The following is a 24,549-nucleotide window of genomic DNA, read 5'->3' on the forward strand; positions in this document are numbered from 1 at the left end:
TGATAAAATGCCGAACTGTGGTGCAGTTAGCTGATGGATTACAACTGGGGTATATCTCACACAAAAACTGCATCTGCTTGTATGGATTTTCATCGTATATCAGTTATTAAAGTGAAGGTGAATCTTTGGTCTTAGCGAGCTTTCCCTAGGGCTCAGAGAGAGCAAGCTTGGATTTTAGAGGAATCAAAAAATTATTAATTGTGGGATATATGCGATGGCATTGCTGTCTACAGAATATCTTTAATTGTACTCGGGGAACATCTGCTCGTTAAGAGACTCGAAAAATTACACTGAATTTCATTAAACAAAGGAAAGTTGGAAGACAGCCCAGAACTTTAGAGATAAGAGCTTGGAATGAAGAATGAACTCTTTGAGGGAGTACAGTGCTGAAAATGACTGACAACAACAACAGTAAAATTCCTGTTGCATGTCAACATATTTATGGATTTGTTAAACACCATTGAAAGTCACATAACAGTGACTGTGATAACGATAAAATGCAGGAACATGTGAGAAATGTAGATAATAGTTGTGCTGCATCTGATGTCTTTGCAGGGATGTTTGCAGGTGCAGAAAACAATTGAGAAAGCATGCAAGCACTCTCTAAACCTCAGGAAACCCTTGAAAAATCCTTTTGGTAACCCAAAACTCAACCAAACTCCACCACAATTGCTCCCTCCAAATCTCCTTTCTCAAACTCAAACTCTCTGCAGGCCTCAAACCTCAGTGCAAAAGCCTCCTGGGATTGCGAGACACCATTTTCGCACCATTTTTGTCATTTCCATGCTCTTTTAGGGCCGTTTCCCCCCTTTCCGTGCCACTTCTGGGTTCGCGGTGATGCATGCATGCACAGTCGTGTATGCCTTGAACATGCGTAAATGGAAGGTTGCCTGTAAATCCAAAAACATATTTCTGTCTTTGTAATGAGGTTTCCTTTTAGGCTTGGGAATCTGTGTGCTTGCCTTAAAAATATTATTTAATAAAACCACAAGCTATGAGACAAAGAGAGGAATCACAATAGTCATTTGCACATACACAATATTTAGAATTTGAAGGCCAAAACTCAAAACAAACAATGTCATCCATAGATAATTTTGTTCTTCTTGATTCATACAAGATACCCGTCTTTCTCATTCCTTACTTTAACCCAGGCAGTGAATGAATAATAATATTGCTTAGCATCATTCTTAATTCGTAATACTAGCATGTGTTTAGCCAATACTGTACTGTAAATATTTTATAACCTCTAAAAAGAAATGTTTTTAGGGGAACAAAAAGGGTTTCTTTCTGAATTGGGAGTAGCCTATCTGTTGCTCTCCAGATGTTGGTGAACTCCAGCTCCATTCTGCCCCAGCTAGCATGGTCAAAGGCCAATGAACAAGGTTGATGGGAGTTGTAACTAGGGTTGCCATACGTCCAGTTTTTCCGGGACATATCTGGTATTTAAAGGGTGAAAACACCGTCCGGGGGGGATTTTTTTTAAATTGCCAAAATGTCCAGGGTTTTTTGGTTTTAGACAAAGCACACGTGTGCTCGGGAACTGCCTTCCAGGAGCATGAACAGCTGTGCCCTGCTAAGCGCAAGCAGCATGCCTCAGAGTGGGAGGAGCGTCGGGGCTCCTTTGCGTGGTTCAGCTGGGGCACAGGAGAGCTCCCAATCCCCAGCTGAGCCAGCCCCAGTGCTCCCCCTTGCTCGCATTGGCAAACCAGTGCCAGGCTGGGGACTCCTTTAAGTGCTCAGCTGCGGGGAGTGGCAACCACACTCCCCACAGCCAAACAGTTTTACAGAGCCCCCAGCCCAGCAATATAACTGCTCAGCTGAGCAGTTTCACAAAGCCTACCGTCCCCCTTATTATTATCATTATTTATTAATCATGTATTTTTTAAGTCCTCTTCTTTGGTTTAGAAGATTTGGCAGCCCTACTTTGTAACACAACAGCATTTGGAGGGCACAATGTTGGCTGGTTCAGTATTCAGTTAACAGATTGCAGTGTGCTGTGAATTTGCCATTCCTTAACGCCATTGCTATTGTATAATGTGTCATCTTCATCACGAAAGTATAGTCATTTCCTCTAGGTCCAACTTGTTCCATTGTAGACTGTGTTTGTGACATCAACATAGCTCATCTGAAATTGTAGCACACTCTTTTCCTCATTCTGTTGCAGCAGGATTCACGCGGAAAGCCAGCCCACCTATCAGGAGAGAAAAAGGGCTGGTGAGGGCATAGCCAGCGGAAAATAAAACACTATCTGGGATATGCAGATCACTGATCCCAGCATGAACTTCCTTTCTCATCAGGGGAATCATGCCCTGATCCCCAAAGCCCTGCCATTCTAACAGCCCCAGTTCTCTCCCACAGAATACATTATTCATTTTGAGACTTCTACAAGGGACTCTTCTTGCCAGGGTTGCCTCCGTTTTCATAAGTATTCAAATAGATGCATTGTGGGACAATGCTCATCTGCAATGAGCTTTTTTACTTGTAGATTGTGGCACCAGCCCTGTGGAATGCCCTCCCATCAGAGGTCAAGGAAATAAACAACTATCTGACTCTTAGAAGATATCTGAAGGCAGCCCTGTTTAGAGAAGTTATTAATGTTGTGTTTTATTGTATTTTTAATATTTTGTTGGAAGCTGCCCAGAGTGGCTGGGGAAACACAGCCAGATGGGCAGGTGTTAGTTAGTTAGTTAGTTAGTTAGTTAGTTAGTTAGTTAGTTATAAATCCATTTATCAAGAAATTCTTTTCGGGATCAAAAAATAAATGCAGATTGTCTGTGAATGAAATAAATAGTCTGTCTCCATTCATTCTAGAATATAATATCATTTGTACTCAGCCAAAGCCTCTGGGAGCATTTGTAAGGAATAAGGCTAGTGAATTCCTGAAGTTTGGCACAAATGCATTTCCGTAGTCCAGAAATCCTACTGACACACTTAGATCAAGCTTAATTCAGATGTTTTTCCTGCCCTTCGAGCTGAATCTTGGGAAACCTGATTCCTTCAGAGTTTTGGTAAGAAGGGAGAAAGACATTTCTGAATGCTTTTCAAGGCCTAAAAACCCAGAAGTAATCCATGCTTGCAGTAGAGAAGCACACCCAGGGGATTGTGTCACGTTCCACCCTCTTCCTCTTTTGCTGATAGTGGAATTGTGTGCACAGCATGTCACACCAGGAAATTGATCAATATATGAGCCTCCATCCGCAGCCAAAGTGGCACACTGCCAGGGGCACAACCACGTGATGATGCTAAATGTGTACCTCAGCCCCAGACTGTTCTGTAATGAAATAAACAGCTACCAACTCCATGCGAAGTCAAACCTCTAAATAAAGATGCACATTTTCAGCATTTCCCATTTGACACATACTCACCAGTTATAAGGAAGAGAGGAAAGGAGGCCCAGCCCAAGCCAAAAGACCATCCATAACTGAACTGTGTTCCCGCACACCCTGTGAAGGTGGCCATGGCAATCATGACGCAAAGAGCTATTAAGAAAAAATACATTAAGATATAAAGTTGCGTGTACATTAAATATTCCAGGATGACCTGGAACTTGTAGCTTGTGAAATGCAGTGGCTGAAAGATGTGCCCTGGTTGCCAGATGGCTACAGGGATGGAGTCAGGGACCAAGTGGAACTTATTGTATTTAAGCATTGTTGTTTTAAACTATTTTTTATTTATAGTTTTTTCTAAAAAAAATGTTTTCACATTTTAGTTATTTATAATTTTTGATGTCTTATAGTGTTGTCATTTGTTGGAAGCCACCCAGAGTGGCTGTAGCAACCCAGTCAGATGGGCAGCCTATAAATATATAACTTAGTAGTAGTAGTAGTAGTCATATATTGGAAGTCGAAAGGAATCCGTTCCAGAAGTCGTTTTGAATTCCAAAAAGTTCTGAAACCAAAGCGTGGCTTCTGATTGGCTGCAGGAAGTTCCTGATTCCACCTTTGAAACATATCCACTGGATGTGCTTCCAGGGCAAGGAGAAAGCAGAACTGAGCTGGCCAAGCATCCCTTGGATCTGGAACCAGTCTCACCGCCCACATGCCATAGCATTGGGCTTGAGCTAAACCTGACTGAAGCACCAACCAGGAATCGGGCCTGATCATCCTGCTTCCCCACACCCCCACTACATATCCAGTGGAGATGCGGTAGGTGGATCACAAAACCCTGGAGGTGGACAGAGGACTATTGGATAGCACCTTTCATTATTGATTTCAGTGGGTCTGCTCAGAGTGTAACTTCATTGGATTCAAGTAAGAACACATTGGGTGGACATTTCAGCTTGGCACGGTCTACAGCTTTGTGTTCAGGGGCTTGAGGGGCTGGAACTGACTGGAAGCAGATACTTATGACCCCCCCCCCATAATACCTGCAACAATGCTGGCTATGGCTGCGGTCTTGGTCTTGGAGATGGAGCCAAATTTCACGCTACAAAAGGTGCCACAAAGACCAATGCAAGAGATGGCTCCAGCGATCATCCCAAAGAACATGAAGGCTCGGGTAGCATGGACGTAATCTTTCAGGAAGGAAGGAAGAGAAAGGAAGAAGGAGGTTAAATGTCAACAGCCATTTTGTGCTTGAACCCACTGCACTTGAATCAAAACATTAATTCCTCCCCCCGCCCCCCCCCCCCCAAAAGCATGGAGTGAATGTGTTATCCCTAGTCACACTGAATTTTCAGGGAGTTGGGGAACTGTCAGCTGCCCCCCCCCAAGTTACGGTTGAATACTACACCACTAGTACTCTGAGCAGAAGACAAAAAGCTTACCTCTCACATCCATCCCAAATGAACTGCAAGTTTCAACTATTCCAATATTAACACAAGATATCCAGAGGCCAGTGTAGCTCACTTCATTTTCCAGCCAGTAGTCTGAGCCCAGGGCAATGAGGAGCAGCAGAAGGCTGACGAAAGCACAAACCACGGCGCCAATCTGCAGGGCCTGCATGGTGCAAATGGTCAGATCTGTGACTGCTCAGCGTAACTGGGATGCCAAACCTGGGGAAGGGAGACACGCACATTATTCCACATAGGTTGCAGTTTATGTTTGGGTGTGCTTAGAATTTGCATAAGTGACAAGAGGCCTACCACAGATTGTGCTGTTGTGAAGATGTCCTCAGGCTGTACGTTTAATACTTCTCTGTTTCAGGTTCTCAGGGTGCAAGGTAAACAGAAAACAAACAAACTGTGCTGCCTTTCACCACCCTGTTCTCATAAGTGGTCCCTCCTCCCAAAATAATTCCCACCTTGATCCTCTGAAAACCACTGAGCACCTTGGTGGACCACTTACTAATTTTACCTGCCTGTTGCTTAGCAACTGTAATATGCTTTGCCCTCTTGGTTTTTCCCAGCTGCTTCAAAAACTTGATGGATAATGGCTTTGGAGATGGCATTCTCGTGGACTGCTCTAAAGCTGTGGCACTCCCTCCTGACAGGTGTGAGTCTTGCACCATCATTATATGGCTTTTGGTGAATGCTGAAGACTCTTTACCTTGGTCTTTGACACTGGAGGTGTATAAACGATTTTTAAATCATTTTTTTACAAAGAACATCAATACTTTACTGGGTCTCCTCCATCTTTTGACACCGTTTGCCTGCAATATAGCAGTAGCTGAATAAATACATTTATAATTATAATTTTTATTTATTTATTGAAATTATATACCACCCTATATCCACAGCTCTCTGAATCCTTCCCATGAACTGTTGACACTCTTTTGTAGCTCTACATTCAGATAAAAATATGTGGATAGTTATAGAGACCTTTGTAGGGTTTTGTATGCCTCACTTCTATATCTTTTGTAAGTATATTAGGATCTATCAGATTGACACTTTGGCTAGAAAAATTATATGTCTGAGCTGAGGGTTGCAGTGTCAATCACAGGCACACACCTGTTTCCCCCCTCCCTCCCCACACAACTCCATTGTCTCATGCTGCAACCACCCCAGAACTACTTTTGCTTTGTACCTGTTTGTGCCCCACTTAGTGGGTTAATGAAAATGAAACAGAAGGGTAGGATGGGAGAGGAGGAAGACATGAAGGGAACCAAACAAATTGCCATCCATTCACTCAGGAGTTATTTCTGTGAATGGTGTTTGGCTCAGGACAATTAACCAAATGGCATATATCTGCTCTCCTTCCCTCCCTCCCTTCTTCTCTCATCGCTTACCTTCATTGACTCGACCTTAGCCTTTGACAGAAAAGAAAACTTTTTATGGAGAAAACTGGAGACTTGGACAGACAGGTGCCTCTGCTGAGTTTAAATTAAGAACTTCAAGCTTCAAGTCAGAGTAGACCAAGAAAGCCAGTTGTCAGGGCCAATAGACTCAGCCAGAGGGGTTAGACAAGGTTGTTTGCCAGCTCCCTTTTTTGTTCAACATGCAGTGATACCTCTGGTTATGAACTTAATTATTAACCTGAAACCGTTCTTAACCTGAGGTACCACTTTAGCTAATGGGGCCTCCCGTTGCTTCCACGCCACCACCGCATGATTTCTGTTCTCATCCTGAGGTAAAGTTCTTAACCCGAGGTACTACTACCGGGTTAGCGGAGTCTGTAACCCGAAGTGTTTGTAACCCAAGGTACCACTGTATATGTAAATAACACCATTGACCAACTTGCTAAAATTAAATATGCTGCTATAAGAAGATGACATGCTCCTATTATCCCAGACTTTAAATTGCATAAGGAGATGGTTGAAATTGTTTGGGGATGTATGTAATAAAGAAACGCTATTTGCTGATAATTGCAAGACCAAATGATGGTATTTGACAAGCAGTTAAGCACAAATGGCAATTTGATGGCAATCTAATAGAATTACTGCCTCCTTTCTTTAGGTGAAAGTCAGCACTGTGGAACAAGTCCCTGGCATGCTTTGATTATGCCACCTACTCAGTAGGGGTGGGCGGTATGCCCACCTCCTATCAAAGGGTACCACCTCTCTGTGGATGGTCCTCATCTCTTTTCCCCGACCCTCTGCTTTCTTTTTATTTCTGAATTGTTGGATTGCGGGGTGGTAGGCTCTTTCTGGATACTGGTTCCATTAGAGAGATTAGAATGAGGCACATATGCAATACCCTTTGGTTGTGCCACTGTATATAGGCATCGATGGAAACGTGCTCAGGCCCACAACCTTTGCTAGGTTCACTGAACTTCCTGCCCCTGCTCTGCTCCTTAAACCATTAAGTATCCACTGGCCCTTTCTGAGTCTGCCTTCCTTCTAGAGGAGAGATCACTTATTTATTTATTTTATTTTTTTGACAAAGTAATAATAAGAAATAAATAAAAATAGAAATGTGCACCCTGCCACTCAGACCATTCCATTGTAACTATCCAACCTCCCAAAATTTCTACACCTCTTGCGATGGTTTGACCCCTTTCCGTTTTAACAGTACAAATTCCACAAATACTTTCCATATCTCCTCAAAATCATTTACACATGTTCATTTATCATTAATAGCTACTATATATCCCACACCTCTTTATACCAATAAATTTGTGAGCAAGTCCTTCATAGCCTGTGAACCTTCCACCTCATCATAAATTGATAACAAGGCTACCTTTGGACTTTCAGTCAGCTTTAACCCAGGTTTTTTTTTTTTTCAAATGTGCCTCTATTACCTGTACATTTCCCAACGAATTTTTTATTGTTAGCAAGGTGTCATCTGCAAATAAACTTATTTTCTCTTTTCCATTATTGCTTATTCCTTTTTTATTTCTATCTTCTCAAATTACATTGGCCAGAGTTTCAATGATCAATACAAATAAAATACAAAAATTGTCTTGTACCTTGGGCTAGTGTTATTTGTTCCGTTATACCATTGTTCACTACGAGATATGCCTTGTTCCTCAAGTATAAATGATTTATTAATCCCTTAAATCATTCTCCAAATCCTAAACTTTCTATAATCATTTTACCACAGGTTATTCTACACAGTCAAATGCCTTACAAATACCCAATGCTACTGTACCAGCTTTCAATTTATTTCTTATTATATCTATTTTTTTCAGCACTCTTCCTATTAAACTAGACATCTGTCTTCTTGCTACAAAGCCATATTGGTTTTTATTTATATATTTATACATAACATTATTCATCCTTTTTGCCATTATTGTGATCAATATTTTAGCATTTTAATTTATTAGGGAAATCGGTCTATACAATCCTGGGTCCTTCATATCTTTTCCTGGTTTTGGAATTAAGATAATTATTGATTGTTCCCACGATGGAGGGATCCTGTCACTCTCTATCACTGAATTATTTCATATTTTTATTTTAGGAACCAATATATTTTTAAATACCTTATAATATTCTGTTCCCAATCCATCTGCTCTTGGGGCTTCCTCCCCTTTTAGTTTACCTATAACTTCCTCTATTTCTTTTTCTGAAATTGGTTGTTCCATAACCTCTCTATCTCTACTTTCTAGGTTTATCTTCCATTTTCCATATTTGTTATTTTTAGGTATTAAGTTTTTTTAAACAAATATATAATCAATCCTTGAATAGATCTTATGCATTGGTAAGAAGAAAGAAAATTTCTTCTTGTCCCCCCCCCCCCCCATCACTCTCCAAACATCTTTCATACCTTTTCACCATAATTTTAGATAATCCTGTATCGTTATTACATCTTTCCTCTGGGGTAGGATTTTACTTATCTAATACCATATTGAAATCTCCTGCTATAATCACATAGCTTTTTTGAATGTCCTCCATTTCCTTAAACACTTTATCAAAAAATTCCACCTGATTTTCATTAGGAGTTTAAATATTAATCATAGTGTATTCTTCCACTGCCACTGTTCCCTGGATTATAACGTATCTTCCCTCAGGATCTTTCTTCATCTTTACTATACTAAAACCACATCTCTTTGAAATTATAGTTGCTGCCCCTCTTGATTTTGAAGTACCATATGCTTTCTCATAATTATTTATACCTCTCAGTTTGAGTTCATTAACCCCTTCTTTTGTATGATGCGTGTCATGTAAAAATATTATATCTGCTTTATCTTTATTCAGTAATGTTTCTATCCTCCTTTTCATACTCTACCCCAGTCCTTTAACGCTTAAAGTTGAAATCCTTATTTCATTATCCAAGAGTTAAATGTAGTTCTTAATTTCTGGTCTCGTGTCTTAGGATACTTATCTAACCCATTCCCCATCTTAATCAACCCGCTCTCCACCCCTTCCATACCCATACATTCCAAATTATCTTTCCCGCTATTTTTCTGAGGTATTTCACCTCTCCCATTGTCCTAATTGTCCTCTCGGGGGGGGGGGAGGTTCCTCTGATCACAGAGCCACAGCAGACCTTCTCAGTGATCAGAGATCACTGATGGCATTTTCTAACATGAGTAGGCTAAGCATAGGTGAAGGCAACCAGGATAAGCCCCCCTTCCAGGCAACACATCTACTTACCCCACGTCAGATCTCCGGAGAGATATTCCTGCACACTGAAAGATCACAGATCAGCCCTTCAGCATTAGCAAGTGGAGATGAAGTAACCTGCCTGGATGACTGTTACATTCATAGTTCAACGTCAAGGCAAAAAGAGGGGAAACGAACAAAGGTTAATTGTACCTTCAGATAAGCAGACTACTTTTCAAATACACTCACGTTACTTCCCTGTGCAGGCAAGCAAAGAGCATGATGGGAGAAATGTGGCTTAGAAAGAGTCCTGAGTGCCAAAGAGATGCCTCTGCCTGTTCCTGCTTTGTGCAGTGAATTAAGGTAAAGGTAAAGGGACCCCTGACCATTAGGTCCAGTCGTGGCCGACTCTGGGGTTGCGGCGCTCATCTCGCTTTACTGGCCGAGGGAGCCGGCGTACAGCTCCCGGATCATGTGGCCAGCAATGACTAAGCCGCTTCTGGCAAACCAGAGCAGCGCACGGAAACGGCATTTACCTTCCTGCCGGAGCGGTACCTATTTATCTACTTGCACTTTGACGTGCTTTCGAACTGCTAGGTTGGCAGGAGCAGGGACCGAACAACAGGAGCTCACCCCATCATGGGGATTCGAACCGCCGACCTTCTGTTCAGCAAGTCCTAGGCTCTGTGGTTTAACCCACAGTGCCACCCACGTCCCATGCAGTGAATTAGGGACAATTCTGCGAGGGATTCCCACAGGGTGGTACTGATGTTGAGAACCTTATACCAACCGCCCTCTATGCAAGCATGCACGGTCGTTCATGCCTTCAATGTATGGAAATGGAGCGCTGCCTGTAAATCCAAAGGCACATTTCTGTCTTTGTAATGAGGTTGCCTTTTAGACTTGGGAATCTGTGTGCTTGTGTTAAAAATATTCTTTATTAAAACCACAAGCTGTGAGACAAACAGAAGAATCACAATAGTCATGTGCACATACAGAACATACAGCATTTGAAGGCCAAAGACTCGAAGCAAATAATGCAATTCATAGATAATCCCTTTCTGCTTGATTCATAAAAGGTGCCCATCTTACTCATTCCTTACCTTTTTTATTATAATTTTATCTGCATCCTTACAAACAATTCAAAAGGAACATGTAAAAAAAGCAAAAGGAGTAGAAAAAGAAATTACAAATGACTGATAACAAACAACAACAACAAAACCACCCCCACATATAGGTTTCCCTTCCCCTCCTTCCCTGGTTTCTTTTGTTTTCCACTTCTGCATATTCTAAGTTGCCAAAATCTACTCTTCATCTCCTGCTTTCTCTTACACCGCTGAATTTATTCAAGACCTGGTAATCTGTTCGCATATACCGTATTTCTCGCTCTATAAGACGCACCAGACCATAACACAGACCTAGTTTTTGGAGAAGGAAAACAAGAAAAAAAATATTCTGAATCCCAGAAGCCAGAACAGCAAGAGGGATCGCTGCGCACCAATCCCTCTTGTTGTTCTGGCTTCTGGGATAGCTGCGTGAAGCCTCTTCAGGGCAGAAGAAGAAGAAGAGTTTGGATTTGATATCCCACCTTTCACTCCATTTAAGGAGTCTCAAAGCAGCTAACATTCTCCTTTCCCTTCCTCCCCCACAACAAACACTCTGTGAGGTGAGTGGGGCTGAGAGACTTCAAAGAAGTGTGACTGGCCCAAGGTCACCCAGCAGCTGCATGTGGAGGAGCGGAGACGCAAACCCGGTTCCCCAGATTACGAGACTACCGCTCTTAACCACTACACCACACTGGATGAAGGCTCCCCCTGCCCTGAAGAGGCTTGGCACAGCTAAGCCAGAAGGTAAAACAGCAAGAGGGAGCACTGCACAGCGATCCCTCTTGCTGTTCTGGTTTCTGGGATAGCTGCACAGCCTGCATTTGATCCATAAAACGCACATTCCCCTTACTTTTTAGGAGGGAAAAGGTGCGTCTTATAGAATGAAAAATACGGTATATAGTGATTTTTAAAAAAATACTCAACATTTCCCAGTCCTTTTTATATTCCTGACCATCTTGTTCTCGTATCTTACTAGTCAGACCCACTAACTCTGCATATTCCAGCATCTTGAAATGTCATTTCTAGTCGGTACATCGTTTGTTCTTCATTTTTGTGCAAGCAAAATTCGAGCTGCTGTAGTGGCATATGAACAGATTTTTTTTTGGGGGGGGGGAGCCCTTCTGTTGCTACCATTCCCAAAAAAAGGCTTCTGGTTTCTTGGGAAATGTTCTTTTATTTTTATTTTTTTAATTCGTTATACATCATTTCCCAGAATTCCTTAATAACTTTGCACAGCCAACCCATGTGGTAATATGACCCTTCTACCTCTTTATACACCCAGCTCCAAACATTTTCACTAATCTGCTTGGCATTAAATACCATCTGTGGATCATTTTCATGAGGTTTTCCTTCAGTAAATAACATGCAGTGTACTTCAGGTGTGTTTCCCATAATTTCTCCCAGAATGCAAATTCAATTATTTTGTCCCACATCCCTTGCCCAATTAATCGTACTGGGTTTCACAAATTCACTTTTCTTTTCCCATTCTAGCAGCAGCCTGTACATTTTATGCAATGTTTTCTCTTTAGTTCATAAAAGTTCCCTTTCAAACTGGGAGCTCTGGTCTGCAAACACAATTTTTTGTCCATCTTAAACAGTTCATTAAGTTGGTGAATCTGGTCAACCCACCACTTGATTCTTTATCTCTTCCAATTTTTTTCATTCTGCACTCCTGTTCTCTTAAATCTAAGAGATCTCTGTAGGTTATTCACTGATGGTCCATGTTCATTCTGTTCCTTGCTATCACATCCATTGGGGATAGCCACAATGGTGATTTTCTTTATAATCAGTTTTTTATGTTTTTTCCCAAACTCTGTGCAGTTTTTTTCTAATCACATGGTTTGAAAAGTTTTTACATATTTTCACTTTCTCATACCAGAGACTGGTATGCCATCCATACTTAATATCATGCCCTTCTAAGTCTAATAGTTGAATATCTTTGAGTTAAATCCATTCCTTTAGCCAGCACATTCATTTAACCCAACCACTGAAGAAATAATATAATAATAATAATATAATTTATTATTTGTACCCTGCCCATCTGGCTGTGTTTCCCCAGCCACTCTGGGCGGCTTCCACAGAAACCAAAAGTACACTAAAATGTCACACATTAAAAACTTCCCTGAACAGGGCTGCCTTAAGATGTCTTCTGAATGTCAGATAGTTGTTTATCACTTTGACATCTGATGGGAGGGCATTCCACAGGGCGGGCGCCACTACCGAGAAGGCCCTCTGCCTGGTTCCCTGTAGCTTTGCTTCTCGCAATGAGGGAACCGCCAGAAGGCCCTTGGCGCTGGACCTCAGCGTCCGGGCAGAACGATGGGGGTGGAAACGCTCCTTCAGGTATACTGGGCCAAGGCCGTTTAGGGCTTTAAAGGTCAACACCAACACTTTGAATTGTGCTCGGAAACGTACTGGGAGCCAATGTAGGTCTTTCAAGACCAGTGTTATGTGGTCTTGGCGGCTGCCCCCAGTCATGTAGAGCGCATTGCAGTAGTCCAAGCAGGAGATAACTAGAGCATGCACCACTCTGGCAAGACAGTCCGCGGGCAGGTAGGGTCTCAGCCTGCGTACCAGGTGGAGTTGGTAGACAGCTGCCCTGGATACAGAATTAACCTGCACCTCCATGGACAGCTGTGAGTCCAAAATGACTCCCAGGCTGCGCACCTGGTCCTTCAGGGGCACAGTTACCCCATTCAAGACCAGGGAGTCCTCCACACCCGCCCGCCCCCTGTCCCCCAAAAACATAATACAAAAACAAATAATAATAATATTGCTTGGCCAATGGACAAGGATGATGGGAGTTGTAGCTGTTAACGGAGAAATCTGAGGGCTCCCTTGGACAAAAAACAAGGACACCAGCCAGGAATACCAGAGCAAAACAGCAGCCACTAGTCTTAGTCTTTATTGAAGACTGTCGTGACAGGACTCCCACCTGCCACAAGGTGGAACAAGAAGGAAGCCCTGAACAAAAGAGCCCCCAAACTTTTATTAGCTGCTAATCCCCATGTTACAGCCCCCCAAACTACATCACTCATACATCACGGTTACATCATGAAAGGGGATGTCTGGTGGCAGTAATCCTGGACCCTGCCCCATGGTTCTCCTTGCCCTCCACCAAACACCCATCAAGTGTAACAACAAAAGATATTTACATTTCCCTGTTTCCCAGCCAAGTTAATCACACCCTTTTGTCTTCATCTGGGTTTGTTATTTCTGGAATGGCTACCTGTCTGGCACTCAGGTATCAGGATGCCAGGGATTATCACTCAGGCAGAGGGGCTGCTGACTAACTGAGCTCACATGTCTATGTGAATTTCTGAAGTTTTCCCAGGTATCGTGCAGCAAAGGCCCTTTGAATAGATAGGAAGAAACTGTGATGAAGTGTTTTGTGGGGACAAATCACAAAAGTCACAAAAGCGATTGTGCTGATTTTGGTAGTGGGCTGCATGTGCATGATATCTGCTGGAGGGGCAACCCCCCCAACCTATACATAAATTCCTGCCACATAGCACAACAACATTTGGAGGGCATTAAGTCTCCGCTCCTCCACATGCAGCTGCTGGGTGACCTTGGGCCAGTCACACTTCTTTGAAGTCTCTCAGCCCCACTCACCTCACAGAGTGTTTGGGACGCAGGTGGCGCTGTGGGTTAAAGCCTCAGCGCCTAGGGCTTGCTGATCGAAAGGTCGGCGGTTCGAATCCCTGCGGCGGGGTGCGCTCCCGCTGCTCGGTCCCAGCGCCTGCCAACCTAGCAGTTCGAAAGCACCTCTGGGTGCAAGTAGATAAATAGGGACCGTTTACCAGCGGGAAGGTAAACGGCGTTTCCGTGTGCGGCTCTGGCCCTGGTCAGAGCAGCGATGTCACGCTGGCCACGTGACCCGGAAGTGTCTCCGGACAGCGCTGGCCCCTGGCCTCTGGCGCACAACCCCAGAGTCTGTCAAGACTGGCCCGTACGGGCAGGGGTACCTTTACCTTTACCTTAAGTTGGCAAGTTCAGTATTTAGTTAACAGTTTCCAATTTGTTGTGAATTTGCTATTCCTTAACCCCATTGCTATTGTATAATGTATTAGCTTCATCACAAAAGTATAGTCATTTCCTCCAGGTCCAGCTTGCCCCAGTGTAAACTGTGTCTGTGACCCAGTACATTGACATAGCTCCTCTGAAATTGTAGCACACCCTTTTTCTCATGCTGACCTAGCAGTATGCGTCAGTTTGCATTTCTTGGTACAGAAAGTGTTGATCTGATCTTTCCTATTCCAATTCATTCAAGAGGGTTCTCAAAGCTTCTCTGTGTGAAAGAAACTGGTGTAAGCTAGAAATTTCTAGCTTTCATGTAAGTTTCTATTCTGCCTAGAAGCAAGCAGAAGGTTTATGATATTTGAGTCATTCCTTCAGAGAAGCTGAGTACAGCTGGCTTAAAGTGGTTTTGTTCTCTCTTTTTCTCAAGGTCATGCTGGCTATAATCATAAGGCCAGAAGGAGCCTGGGTTTCACTTTCTGTCTCTCTTTCCTTTTGGTGTAAATAGGTAAAGGTAAAGGACCCCTGGCAGTTAAGTCCAGTCGCAGATGACTCTGGGGTTGCGGCTCTCATCTCGCTTTACAGGCCGAGGGAGCCAGCATTTATCTGCAGACTGTTTTTCCGGGTCATGTGGCCAGCATGACTAAGCCACTTCTGGTGCAACGGAACACCAAAACCAGAACAGAGCATGGAAACGCAGTTTACCTTCCTGCCGGAGTGGTACCTATTTATCTACTTGCACTTTTTGATGTGCTTTTGAACTGCTAGGTTGGCAGGAGCTGGGACTGAACAATGGGAGCTCACCCCGTCGCGGGGATTCAAACCGCTGACCTTCTGATCGGCAAGCCCAAGAGGCTCAGGGGTTTAGACCACAGTGCCACCCACATCCTTTTGGTGTAGTGTTCTGTATATAGTATGCTTAGTGTTACAGTTCTAGTTTTATTATAAGTTATTGTAAATTTAAATTAAGTCTGCTGCAACTGGATTTCTTATGGACAGTGCCAATCCTGAATGTATTGGATTTGTGACCATTATGCTCATTTGCCTTCTGTAGCAGTAAAGCTCTGCTGGATGAAATCTTAATTGCCTCTGGTCTCTTTATCGAGAATCCTGCAATGTGTTTAAGTTTTTACTCTGCTACGTATACATTGGAATGTGCTCTGGATAAATATTAGCAGAATGCATGTCAGTATGTCAGGGTTTGTGCTCAAATGACCCCAGCCATGCCTGTTTGGTTGGTAGCAGAGTAGAATAGCTTGCAAGATGATGTGTAATTCAAAACAACAACAACAACAACCTCAGACTCAGTAAACTCTATTAGTAAAGGTTTACTGACGAGATAACATGAGCTTGGTGGTACAATTCCGGCTCCCTGGAAGGTAAAAGTCTCTCAAAAATCCGGTTGCTGCACAATTTAACAGAAAAAATGAAACTTAAACGTCTATGTACACTTAGCAAGTAAAAATCAGCACAGAATGAGAGGAAAAGAACAGGAAAGAGTAGAATAACACAAGACTCCTTTCGGACATCCCTGAAAGCACTTTGTCTTTGGGTAAGAGATAACACACTGAGATTGTCTCAGCAGCATGTCTCTGTTCCCTTGATAACTTTCCTCATGCACAGAACACCCTAGAAACTTCTGTTTAATTATATAAGCACACTAGAAACGTCTATAGCTTCTGTGCCTTAGAAACGCCATCAAACCTGGTCCCTTGCACAGTATTCAGGCGAAAAGCCAGCCCACCTGTCAGGAGAGAAAAGGAGCTGGTTAGGGCAGAGCTTCGAGGAGAATAAAACACTATCTGAAATATCCAAATCACTGACCCCAGCATTACCTCCCTAGCACATCAGTGGGATCATGCCTGGATCGTCAAAGCCCTGCCATTCTAACGGGCACAGATGTTTTCTGTTCCACAGAACTACATTGTGCATTTTGGATTGACATCCAATACCCCTTTTTAATGTGTTGTGGGGAGGGGAGATATTGGGTTGTTTTATTTCTCATTTTGATTATGTACTCTGTGTTTTTATATTGTGATTTTATCTTGTGAAGCACCCTGAGACCCGCAGGTATAGGGCAGTGTGGCGATCACACAGGGCCCCCAGACATTTCACGGTCTATTGACCCTGTGCCACCACTGCGTTAGCGTTCTTCGCTGCCACCACCCCACTTCTCACGGGGACACACGGAGTCCAGACAGTTGTTAACATAAACAAATAATCAAGTTTATTTTTAAATGCAGGAACAAGCGTATGGTTTCCGTTTATTTCTCTTGACAGTTTCTTAAATCTTAGTTCCTAACAACTTCAAACTGAATTATTCCCAACTATCTATCTGACTCCACCTAACAATTCCTCTCACTCTCTCACAATACAACTCTACCAACCCACTCCTAATCCACCCTCTTCCTTCTCCAACACCCAAGCCTCAACTCCCAACTGACAAACCTCAACTGCTTTTCAAAACCTCCCTCTCTATCTTTTACTCCCCCCCTTGCATTCCCACTGGCCAATCACATCACATCCATTTTAACCCTTTCCTTGACCCATCCTAGGAGGCAAACGCCACAGGCAGCATACAAATTTTATTATTGTTACTATTATTATTATTCATAATAATAATAATTTTGAAACTTCTACAAGGGACTCCTCTTCCAAGACATGCCTCCATCTTTTTTCATAGGTTTTCAAATAGATGCACTGTGGGGTAATGCAAAACCAATCTGGAATGAGCTTTTAGTTTTGGAATGAAACCAATTTATCAAGAAGTGCTTTGGAGTAAAAGAATAGATTGAGATTGCCTGTGGATAAACCAAGTACTCTGCCTCCATGCATTCTAGAATATAATATCATTTGTACTCAGCCAAAGCCTCTGGGACAGTTTGTAAGGAATAAGGGCAGTGAATTCCAAATTGCTGAAGTTTGGTACAAATGTATTTCTGTAGTCCGGGACTTCCGGGTTAGCGCCATCGGCAATGGTGGAGCTCCTCTGACAGAGAGGAACCCGCTCCTCGAAAATCGGGTCTTGCCGCCGTGGCGAAGGTGGAGACCCTTTAAAAATCCCAGGCGGAGGAAGCCTGGGAATGTGGGATTCGGCTGACACCAGGAGTGCCTCCCCTACTCGCAGGGAAACCCTTTTTCGGGGATCCGAAGCGACGTGGGGTGAGCGGCGCAGTGTTTTGAATCGACCACTATTTTTACGGAGTGAAGCCGCACAGCCGTTGCCGGAGAGCGCTGACTTTTTCCTGTGGACAATTGGATTTTAAACAACAACCCGTGAGTAGAACGGAAAATTGGACCTTTAAATAAGTTAATTTGGCACCGAACGGGGAAGGCTCAAATAGGAAGTCCACCTTCCCTTTCTGTAAATAGACTGAAGCAAAGTAGTTGCTAACTAAGGTCTTGGAAAGTCTTATGTGAAGGACCAAAACTCCACTGATTGAAATTATTTAATCCCCCCTGGAAGCGGGGGGAGAATCCGTAGGAGAAGGTGAAAATTTAAAATTGAAGTACCACGTCTCTGAACCTGGGAGCGGTTTGCAAAAAGCCCATTGACGGTGAACAGGATAAATTTGGCAGCTAGTCTAAAAGAAGGACATTGTTTCCATTGTCCGCTTCTGCGCTTAAAAAGAAGAAAAAGTAACTAAAAATTGTTACTAAATTTACTTTTGGAATTGTGCTGGAACGGATTGATACAAGTGAAGTCTGGCTTCCTCTAGAGCAGTGTTTCCCAACCTTGGGCCTCCAGCTGTTTTTGAACTACAATTCCCATCATCCCTGACCACTGGTCTTGCTAGCTAGGGATGATGGGAGTTGTAGTCCAAAAACAGCTGGAGGCCCAAGGTTGGGAAACACTGCTCTAGAGGGAGCCTTGGGACATTGTTACAAGAGTGCAGCTGCTAAGATAAAGACTGTGGGAAACCAGCTTTGACCTTGAACATCTCAAGAATGTCGGCTAAGGAAGAAGTAGTCTCTGTACTGAATAGGACATTCTATTTGTTGGGAAAGTTGCATAAACAGATAGATGTCGTGGCTACCAATATTGATATCTTGGGAACAAAAGTGGGCAGCAGTACAGAAGTTGACAAAAATCTGGCACAGGAATCTATTTTAATTGAACAAATTGATGAATTGGAGAAGGAGAAAGTCGCTCTTGCTGAATATAATGCAATACAAGGGGGAGCCTTAACCTTACAGAGGCAAATGGAGGATTATAAGTTGAAGCCCGATATGACTGTAACTAGGAAAAGCCAGATTGTAAAGATGGGAGCCTGGCCTGGTTTGGAAAAGGAAAGTGGGAGAGATCCCCTTATGCAGGGATCAATTGACTTTTGGGATATGGATTTGGGCCTGGAGGAACTTGGAGCTTTTGGGGCCTTTGGACTTGGAGGAATTGTGAAACAAGATTTGGAATACTTTGTGGGCCCTAGCCTCAACTATGGAAATCTGGCGGACTTGTTAAGAAGGAATCTAAGCATCGTTGGGTTGGAGCTCCCCCGAGATCTGCTTTTTAGCATTAAAGATTATCAAGAAGATCGGCAGAAGGGACGTCAAGAAGAGTTAAGAGCCTCGGATATAAGATCTCTAGGTTGATGGACTGTTGGAGATTGATGGAACTGGCGGCAGGGGCCGAGACCGGGGAGGGGAGATGGTGGAAGAAAATTGGGAATTTGAAGTGTATATTTTTTAAAAGGAAAAAAAAAATTAATGAGAGATGGAAAAATCGTGGAATGAAATTTTTATGACCCTAGGGGAAATGTCTTAAGAGATCAAGTTCAAATATATTAGTTTTAATGAGAAATAAGATTAAATAAAGTAAAAATGGATGGTTAATTGGTGAAAGAAGAGAATGTAAAATTACAGTATATTAAGATAAATTATTAGGATAAAAACAAGGATGAAGGATTTGCTGAAATATTTAATTGAACTAGAATACATAGAGGGGAGGTGTGAGGAGGTCAAGGAAATAAGCTAAAGAAAGAAAGTTATATAAAGATTTGATTTGTTCTTTTTTATTGTATGTATTTTTTTCATTTTTTATCTATTTTTCTTTTTTATTTTTTCTTTGATGTGACTTGTTTTTATCTATTGTTTTCTTTTCTTTTTTTGTTTCTCTTTGTAACCTTTAAAATTTGAATAAATATCATTTTTTTTTTTAAAAAAAAAAGATGTATTTCTGTAGTCTGGAAGTCCTGCCGACACACTTAGGTCAAACTTGATTTAGATGTTTTTCCTGCCCTTCGAGCTGAATCTGGGAAAACCTGATTTCTTCAGAGTGATGGTAAGAAGGAAGAAAGACATTTCCGAATGTGTTTCAATGCAAAACATACAGAAGTAATCCATGCTTTCAGAAAAGAAGCACACCCAGGGGATTGGTCCACATTCCGCCCTCTTCCTCTTTGCTGAGAGTGGAATTGTGAGTATGGCATGTCACATTCAGAAACTGTCCAATATGTGAACATCCACCTGCAGCCAAAGTGGCACACTGCCAGGGACACAAGTACATGATGGTGCTAAACATGTAGATCAGCCCCAAACTGTTCGCTAATGAAAGAATGCAGCTGGCAACTCCATGCGAAGGTAAAGACACACGTTTTCAGCATTTCCCATTTGACACATACTCACCAGTTATAAGGAAGAGAGGAAAGGAGGCCCAGCCCAAGCCAAAAGACCATCTGTAACTGGCCAGTGATCCCACATGCCCTGTGTAGCTGGCCATGGCAATCAGGACACAAACAGCTAGGAAGAAAAAAATACGTTAGGATATAAAGTTACTTGTAAATTAAATTCTGGAAGCTGCCACTAGTGAAATGCAGTGGCTGGAAGAAGTGCTCTGGTAGCCAGAAGCAGGTGCTTATGACCCCCCATAATACCTGCAAGAATGCTGGCTATAGCTGAGGTCTTGGCCCTGGAGATGAAGCCAAACTGGAAGTCAAAATATTTGCCACAAAGACCAAGGCAAGAGATGGCCCCAGCAGTCATCGCAAGCAGCATGAAGACTCTGGTACTATGGACAAAATCTGGAAGGGAGAGAGGGAGAGAGGGAGGGAGGGAGGGAGGGAGGGAGAGGGAGAGGGAGAGGGAGAGGGAGAGAGAGAGAGAGAGAGAGAGAGAGAGAGAAAGAAAGAAAGAAAGAAAGAAAGAAAGAAAGAAAGAAAGAAAGAAGAAAGAAGGGTTAAATGCATCCATGGGATTGGACAATTGCATTGCAGACACCTCATGCCTGGGATGGATAGATCATTCCTTATCTGATCCACGTCCGTTTTGCAAGTATGCTGTTCCATTTCAGAATTAATCTGTATTTTTCAAGAGAACACCCAACTTAAATAAATAAAATTAATTTAGACACAGTGGGGCACCATTTTGTGATGGTGTTCCTAATCCTACCTGTGGGGGTCAGTTCCTGAATGGAGCAAAGTGGGGCTGTTAACATTGGTGGCTGATGCTTATGGGGGGGGGGTGGTGGCAGGAAGTCCAACAGTAAGTGTCTTATTATAAGTAAGGAGGCTGGCAGGTGGGGGCTGGCTGAGAACAGACTGAGGTTGGTGGGGCAATGCCGCATTTGCCCTGAGAGACTAGCCTCCTATTACCCAGCACAATGGTTACTGAGCTGTTGCAACACCTGCCACGTTCCACAGGTGTTCATTCTGCCCCCCTCTCCCCTCAATGCTGTTTAACATCTCTACAGTGGTACCTCAGGTTACATACAATTCAGGTTACAGACTCCACAAACCCAGAAATAGTGCTTCAGGTTAAGAACTTTGCTTCAGGATGAGAACAGAAATTGTGCTCCGGCGGCGCAGCGGCAGCAGGAGGCCCCATTAGCTAAAGTGATCTTCAGGTTAAGAACAGTTTCAGGTTAAGAACGGACCTCCGGAATGAATTAAATACTTAACCCGAGCTACCACTGTATTAAGATGCTGAGAGATGCCATCAGGAGAGGTAGCTGAGGTAACATTTTGTTTTCATTTCATTTATTAGACTTATCAGTTGCTTGTCACCCGAAGGTCTCCAAGCGACTTACAGCGAAAAAAGGAAAAAAAGTAATGCATAATACCATAGAGTGAAAAGGGAGGGGGGGGAGAGATCATATAATACCTTAATATTTCATGTAACATAAATTGCATTGGGGGGCACATACACAGCAATGTTCTGACCCACTTATTAGCAAATAAACAAAACCTCCACCTCCGCCTAATCCTAAAGTCATTGCCATTGAACCAACATTTCCCCCCAGTTAACCTCTCCACCCCACCCAGAAGTCTCAAGGCCAGCTGTTGCAAATCAGTGGTAGGTGGGTCCAGTGTCCTGCAGGATGGTCCAGCGTCTCTCTTCTCCTTTCATCAGGGAGCAGTAGCAAAGCAGGAAGATGGTAATGGAAGTTTTAGCTGCTTTGCAGTTGACCAGACTACTGCTCCTCCTGCTGCTGGTTCAGGTGCCACTAAGATGCAATTTGTGGAGCCCTGGGTATTGTTACAAGCTTATCAGATGTTCCTCAGTGTGAAGCTAGTCACGGTGGGACAACGTCCATTAAAAAACCCACCAAAAAATAGTCCCAAACTGCCAATCTCCCTCTGCAGTACACACACACACACACACGTGTCACATGAAGCGGCAGTGGGACACAGCAAGCCTGCCAAGAACACAGTGTGAATTAAGTTTGCAGTCATCGAAGGATCCTTTGCAGCATGCAGAAAGGTTGTGGTTGATAGTGATGGACAGGGACTCCCAGGGGCGCCAACTTGGGCCCCAGATTATGAGTGCCCAGTGGCACACCGTGATGTAACGTGATGTCATGATATCACGTTATGTTGCGCATGCTGCGGCAATTACCTGGGAGTCCTGGAAGTCACGTCTGAGGCCTTGAACGCAACCAGCAAGGCCTCTGACCTGACTTCCTTGAGAAACTGGAAGTCACATGAGAGGCCCTGAAACGCTTCGAACGCAATTTCTGAGGCCCTGTGAGGCCTCCAATGCACTTTTTGGGGCCTTGCGAAGCTCTAGAAGTCACACTGGAGGCCCCACAGTGTGGGTGCCAAGCACCCAGGCGCCCAGGGCCCCCTGTAGTTGGTGCCAGTGGGGACTCCTCAGCAAACAAAAGTGGTGTCCTGATGGATCACCTGTTGCATATATTATACCACGAAGTCCGTGATTTTTGGAGATCAGATGGGAATCAGCGATATGAAGTACCATCACCATTTTTATGCTGCCCATAGCAGCCATTTTGTGCTGGAACCCACTGCACTCAAGTTAGTGCTGAATACCACACCACTAGGACTCTTAGCAGAAGACAAAAATCTTACTATTCACATCTGTCCCCAGTGACCTACAACCAGAATTGACTCCATAATAAACACAAAATTTCCAGAGGCCAATGGTTCTATTGCTATCTGCTACCCAGTGGTCTGATCCCAGGGCAATGAGGAAGAGCAGAAGACTGATGAAACTGCAAAACATGGCGCCGATCTGCAGGGCCTGCATTGTGAGAATGGTCAGATCTTGTGACTGCTCAGATGACGAACCTGAGGAAGGGAGACATGCACATTATTCCACATAAATTGCAGTCTGCGTTTGGGTGTGTTTAAAATTTGCATATGTGCCAAGAGCCTACAGCACATTGTGTTGTCATGAAGATGTCCTCAGGTGTGCAGACTATGATAGGCAATTAATACTGCTCCATTTCAGGTTAATAATAATCAGTGCTTTTTTTCTAAAAAAATGTTTAGGGGTACTGTCACTTTCCTACTCATATCGAAATTCTGCCCCTCAATGAGGTCAAACTTAGATTCACAACATGTTTAGGGGTATACGTACCCCTGCATCCCCCCAGAAAAAGCAGCAGCAGCAACAACAACAACAACAACAACAACAATAATACTACAGTGGTACCTCTGGATGCGAACGGGATCCGTTCCGGAGCCCCACTCGCATCCTGAGCAGAACGCAAACCGCGTCTGCGCACACGTGGGTCGCAATTCGCCACTTCTGCACATGCGCGTTACGTCATTTTGAGCATTTGCACATGCACGAGCGACAAAACCTGGAAGTAACCCGTTCCGTTACTTCCGGGTCGCCACGGAACACAACCTGAAAACGCTCAACCTGAAGCTACTTTAACTCGAGGTATGACAGTAATAATAATAATAATTTATTATTTCTATTCTGCCCATCTGGGTGGCTCCCAACAGAATATTAAAAACACTATAAAACATCTCAGAAGTTGATAGTTTTAATATATATTTTAAAAACTATTTTACTGCAAAAATCTGGTTCAAAACAATTGCTTTTAGTCTATTTCCTCGGCTTCAGTTATGCGAAGTACCAAAGTCCGCCAGCATTCAGCTACTGAAAAATATTCCTTTCTCCTAGAGAAATCAAGAGGTTATTGTCTCACCAGGCTCAGAATCTCCACCTCCTTTCTCTAGATGAAAGGAACCCTGGAACAAGCCCCTGGCATGCTTTTACTCCGCAACTCACTCACCAGGGGTGGGCAGTATACCCACCTCTGATCAAAGGGTACCACCTATCTGTGGATGATCCTCATCTCTTTTCCCTGACCCTCTGCATCATTGTGCTTTCTTTTGACTTCTGAACTGCTGGGTTGCGGGGTTGTAGGCTCTTTCTGGATACTGGTTCCACCAGAGATTAGAATGATGCACATATGCAATACCCTTTGGTTGTGCCATTGGAGAAAGGCAGCATTGGACACCTGCTCAGGCCCACACCTTTGCTGAGATTGCAGAGCTTCCTGGTCCTGCTGCTGCTCCTTCAAACTATCCATTGGCCTTTTGTGAGTCTGCCTCCCTTCTAAAGGAGAGATCACTGATGGCATTTCCTACCATGAGTAGGCTAAGCATAGGTGAAGGCAACCAGTATAAGCCCCTCTTCCAGGCAACATATTTACTTACCCCACGTCAGATCTCCAGAGAGATGTTCCTGCACACCAAAAGCCTCCAGCTCACAGCTCAGTCCTTCTCTCTGCTTCTCCTTTGCTCTGTCTTCAAAGGTTACAACACACAAACAACTTGCAATAGGCCTTCAGCATTAGGCAAGAGAAAATGGT

The 24,549-nt window shown here is 43.4% G+C and overlaps 2 protein-coding genes across 3 annotated transcripts; both read right to left on the reverse strand.

The window, feature by feature from the left end:
• Window positions 1-936: 936 nt before the first annotated feature.
• On the reverse strand, window positions 937-24,479 carry LOC307221722 (lens fiber membrane intrinsic protein-like). Of its 2 annotated transcripts, none has more exons than XM_079986505.1 (5): window positions 24,395-24,479; window positions 4,766-4,993; window positions 4,367-4,513; window positions 3,366-3,479; window positions 937-2,191 (listed from the first exon to the last, which is right to left on the reverse strand). In XM_079986505.1, the coding sequence occupies exons 2-5, from the start codon at window positions 4,941-4,943 to the stop codon at window positions 2,151-2,153; spliced, it is 480 nt and encodes a 159-aa protein (XP_079842631.1). In that variant the 5' UTR covers window positions 4,944-4,993; window positions 24,395-24,479; the 3' UTR covers window positions 937-2,150. The 2 variants fall into 2 exon arrangements, with proteins under 2 accessions (XP_079842631.1, XP_079842632.1); XM_079986506.1 differs by lacking the exon at window positions 24,395-24,479 and adding an exon at window positions 9,412-9,667.
• Window positions 15,452-23,057, reverse strand: LOC307221863 (lens fiber membrane intrinsic protein-like). The gene is made up of 4 exons (XM_079986578.1): window positions 22,790-23,057; window positions 20,360-20,506; window positions 20,112-20,225; window positions 15,452-16,230 (listed from the first exon to the last, which is right to left on the reverse strand). The coding sequence occupies exons 1-4, from the start codon at window positions 22,965-22,967 to the stop codon at window positions 16,157-16,159; spliced, it is 513 nt and encodes a 170-aa protein (XP_079842704.1). The 5' UTR covers window positions 22,968-23,057; the 3' UTR covers window positions 15,452-16,156.
• Window positions 24,480-24,549: the final 70 nt, after the last annotated feature.

The sequence above is a fragment of the Podarcis cretensis genome (genome assembly GCF_951804945.1).
Source record: "Podarcis cretensis genome assembly, chromosome: 8".
Lineage (NCBI taxonomy): Eukaryota > Metazoa > Chordata > Lepidosauria > Squamata > Lacertidae > Podarcis > Podarcis cretensis.

What these genes read in the sequence shown, in the direction of transcription:
- LOC307221722 (XM_079986505.1), bottom strand. Translation starts at nt 4,943, where the DNA reads ATGCAGGCCCTGCAGATTGGCGCCGTGGTTTGTGCTTTCGTCAGCCTT. An exon ending in ATTTGGGATGGATGTGAGAG is followed by an intron (nt 4,514 to 4,765) that starts GTAAGCTTTTTG and finishes CCTTCCTGAAAG; the next exon opens with ATTACGTCCATGCTACCCGA. An exon ending in TCCTCTCTTCCTTATAACTG is followed by an intron (nt 2,192 to 3,365) that starts GTGAGTATGTGT and finishes CTCTCCTGATAG; the next exon opens with GTGGGCTGGCTTTCCGCGTG.
- LOC307221863 (XM_079986578.1), bottom strand. Translation starts at nt 22,967, where the DNA reads ATGCAGGCCCTGCAGATCGGCGCCATGTTTTGCAGTTTCATCAGTCTT. An exon ending in ACTGGGGACAGATGTGAATA is followed by an intron (nt 20,507 to 22,789) that starts GTAAGATTTTTG and finishes TCTCCCTTCCAG; the next exon opens with ATTTTGTCCATAGTACCAGA. An exon ending in TCCTCTCTTCCTTATAACTG is followed by an intron (nt 16,231 to 20,111) that starts GTGAGTATGTGT and finishes CTCTCCTGACAG; the next exon opens with GTGGGCTGGCTTTTCGCCTG.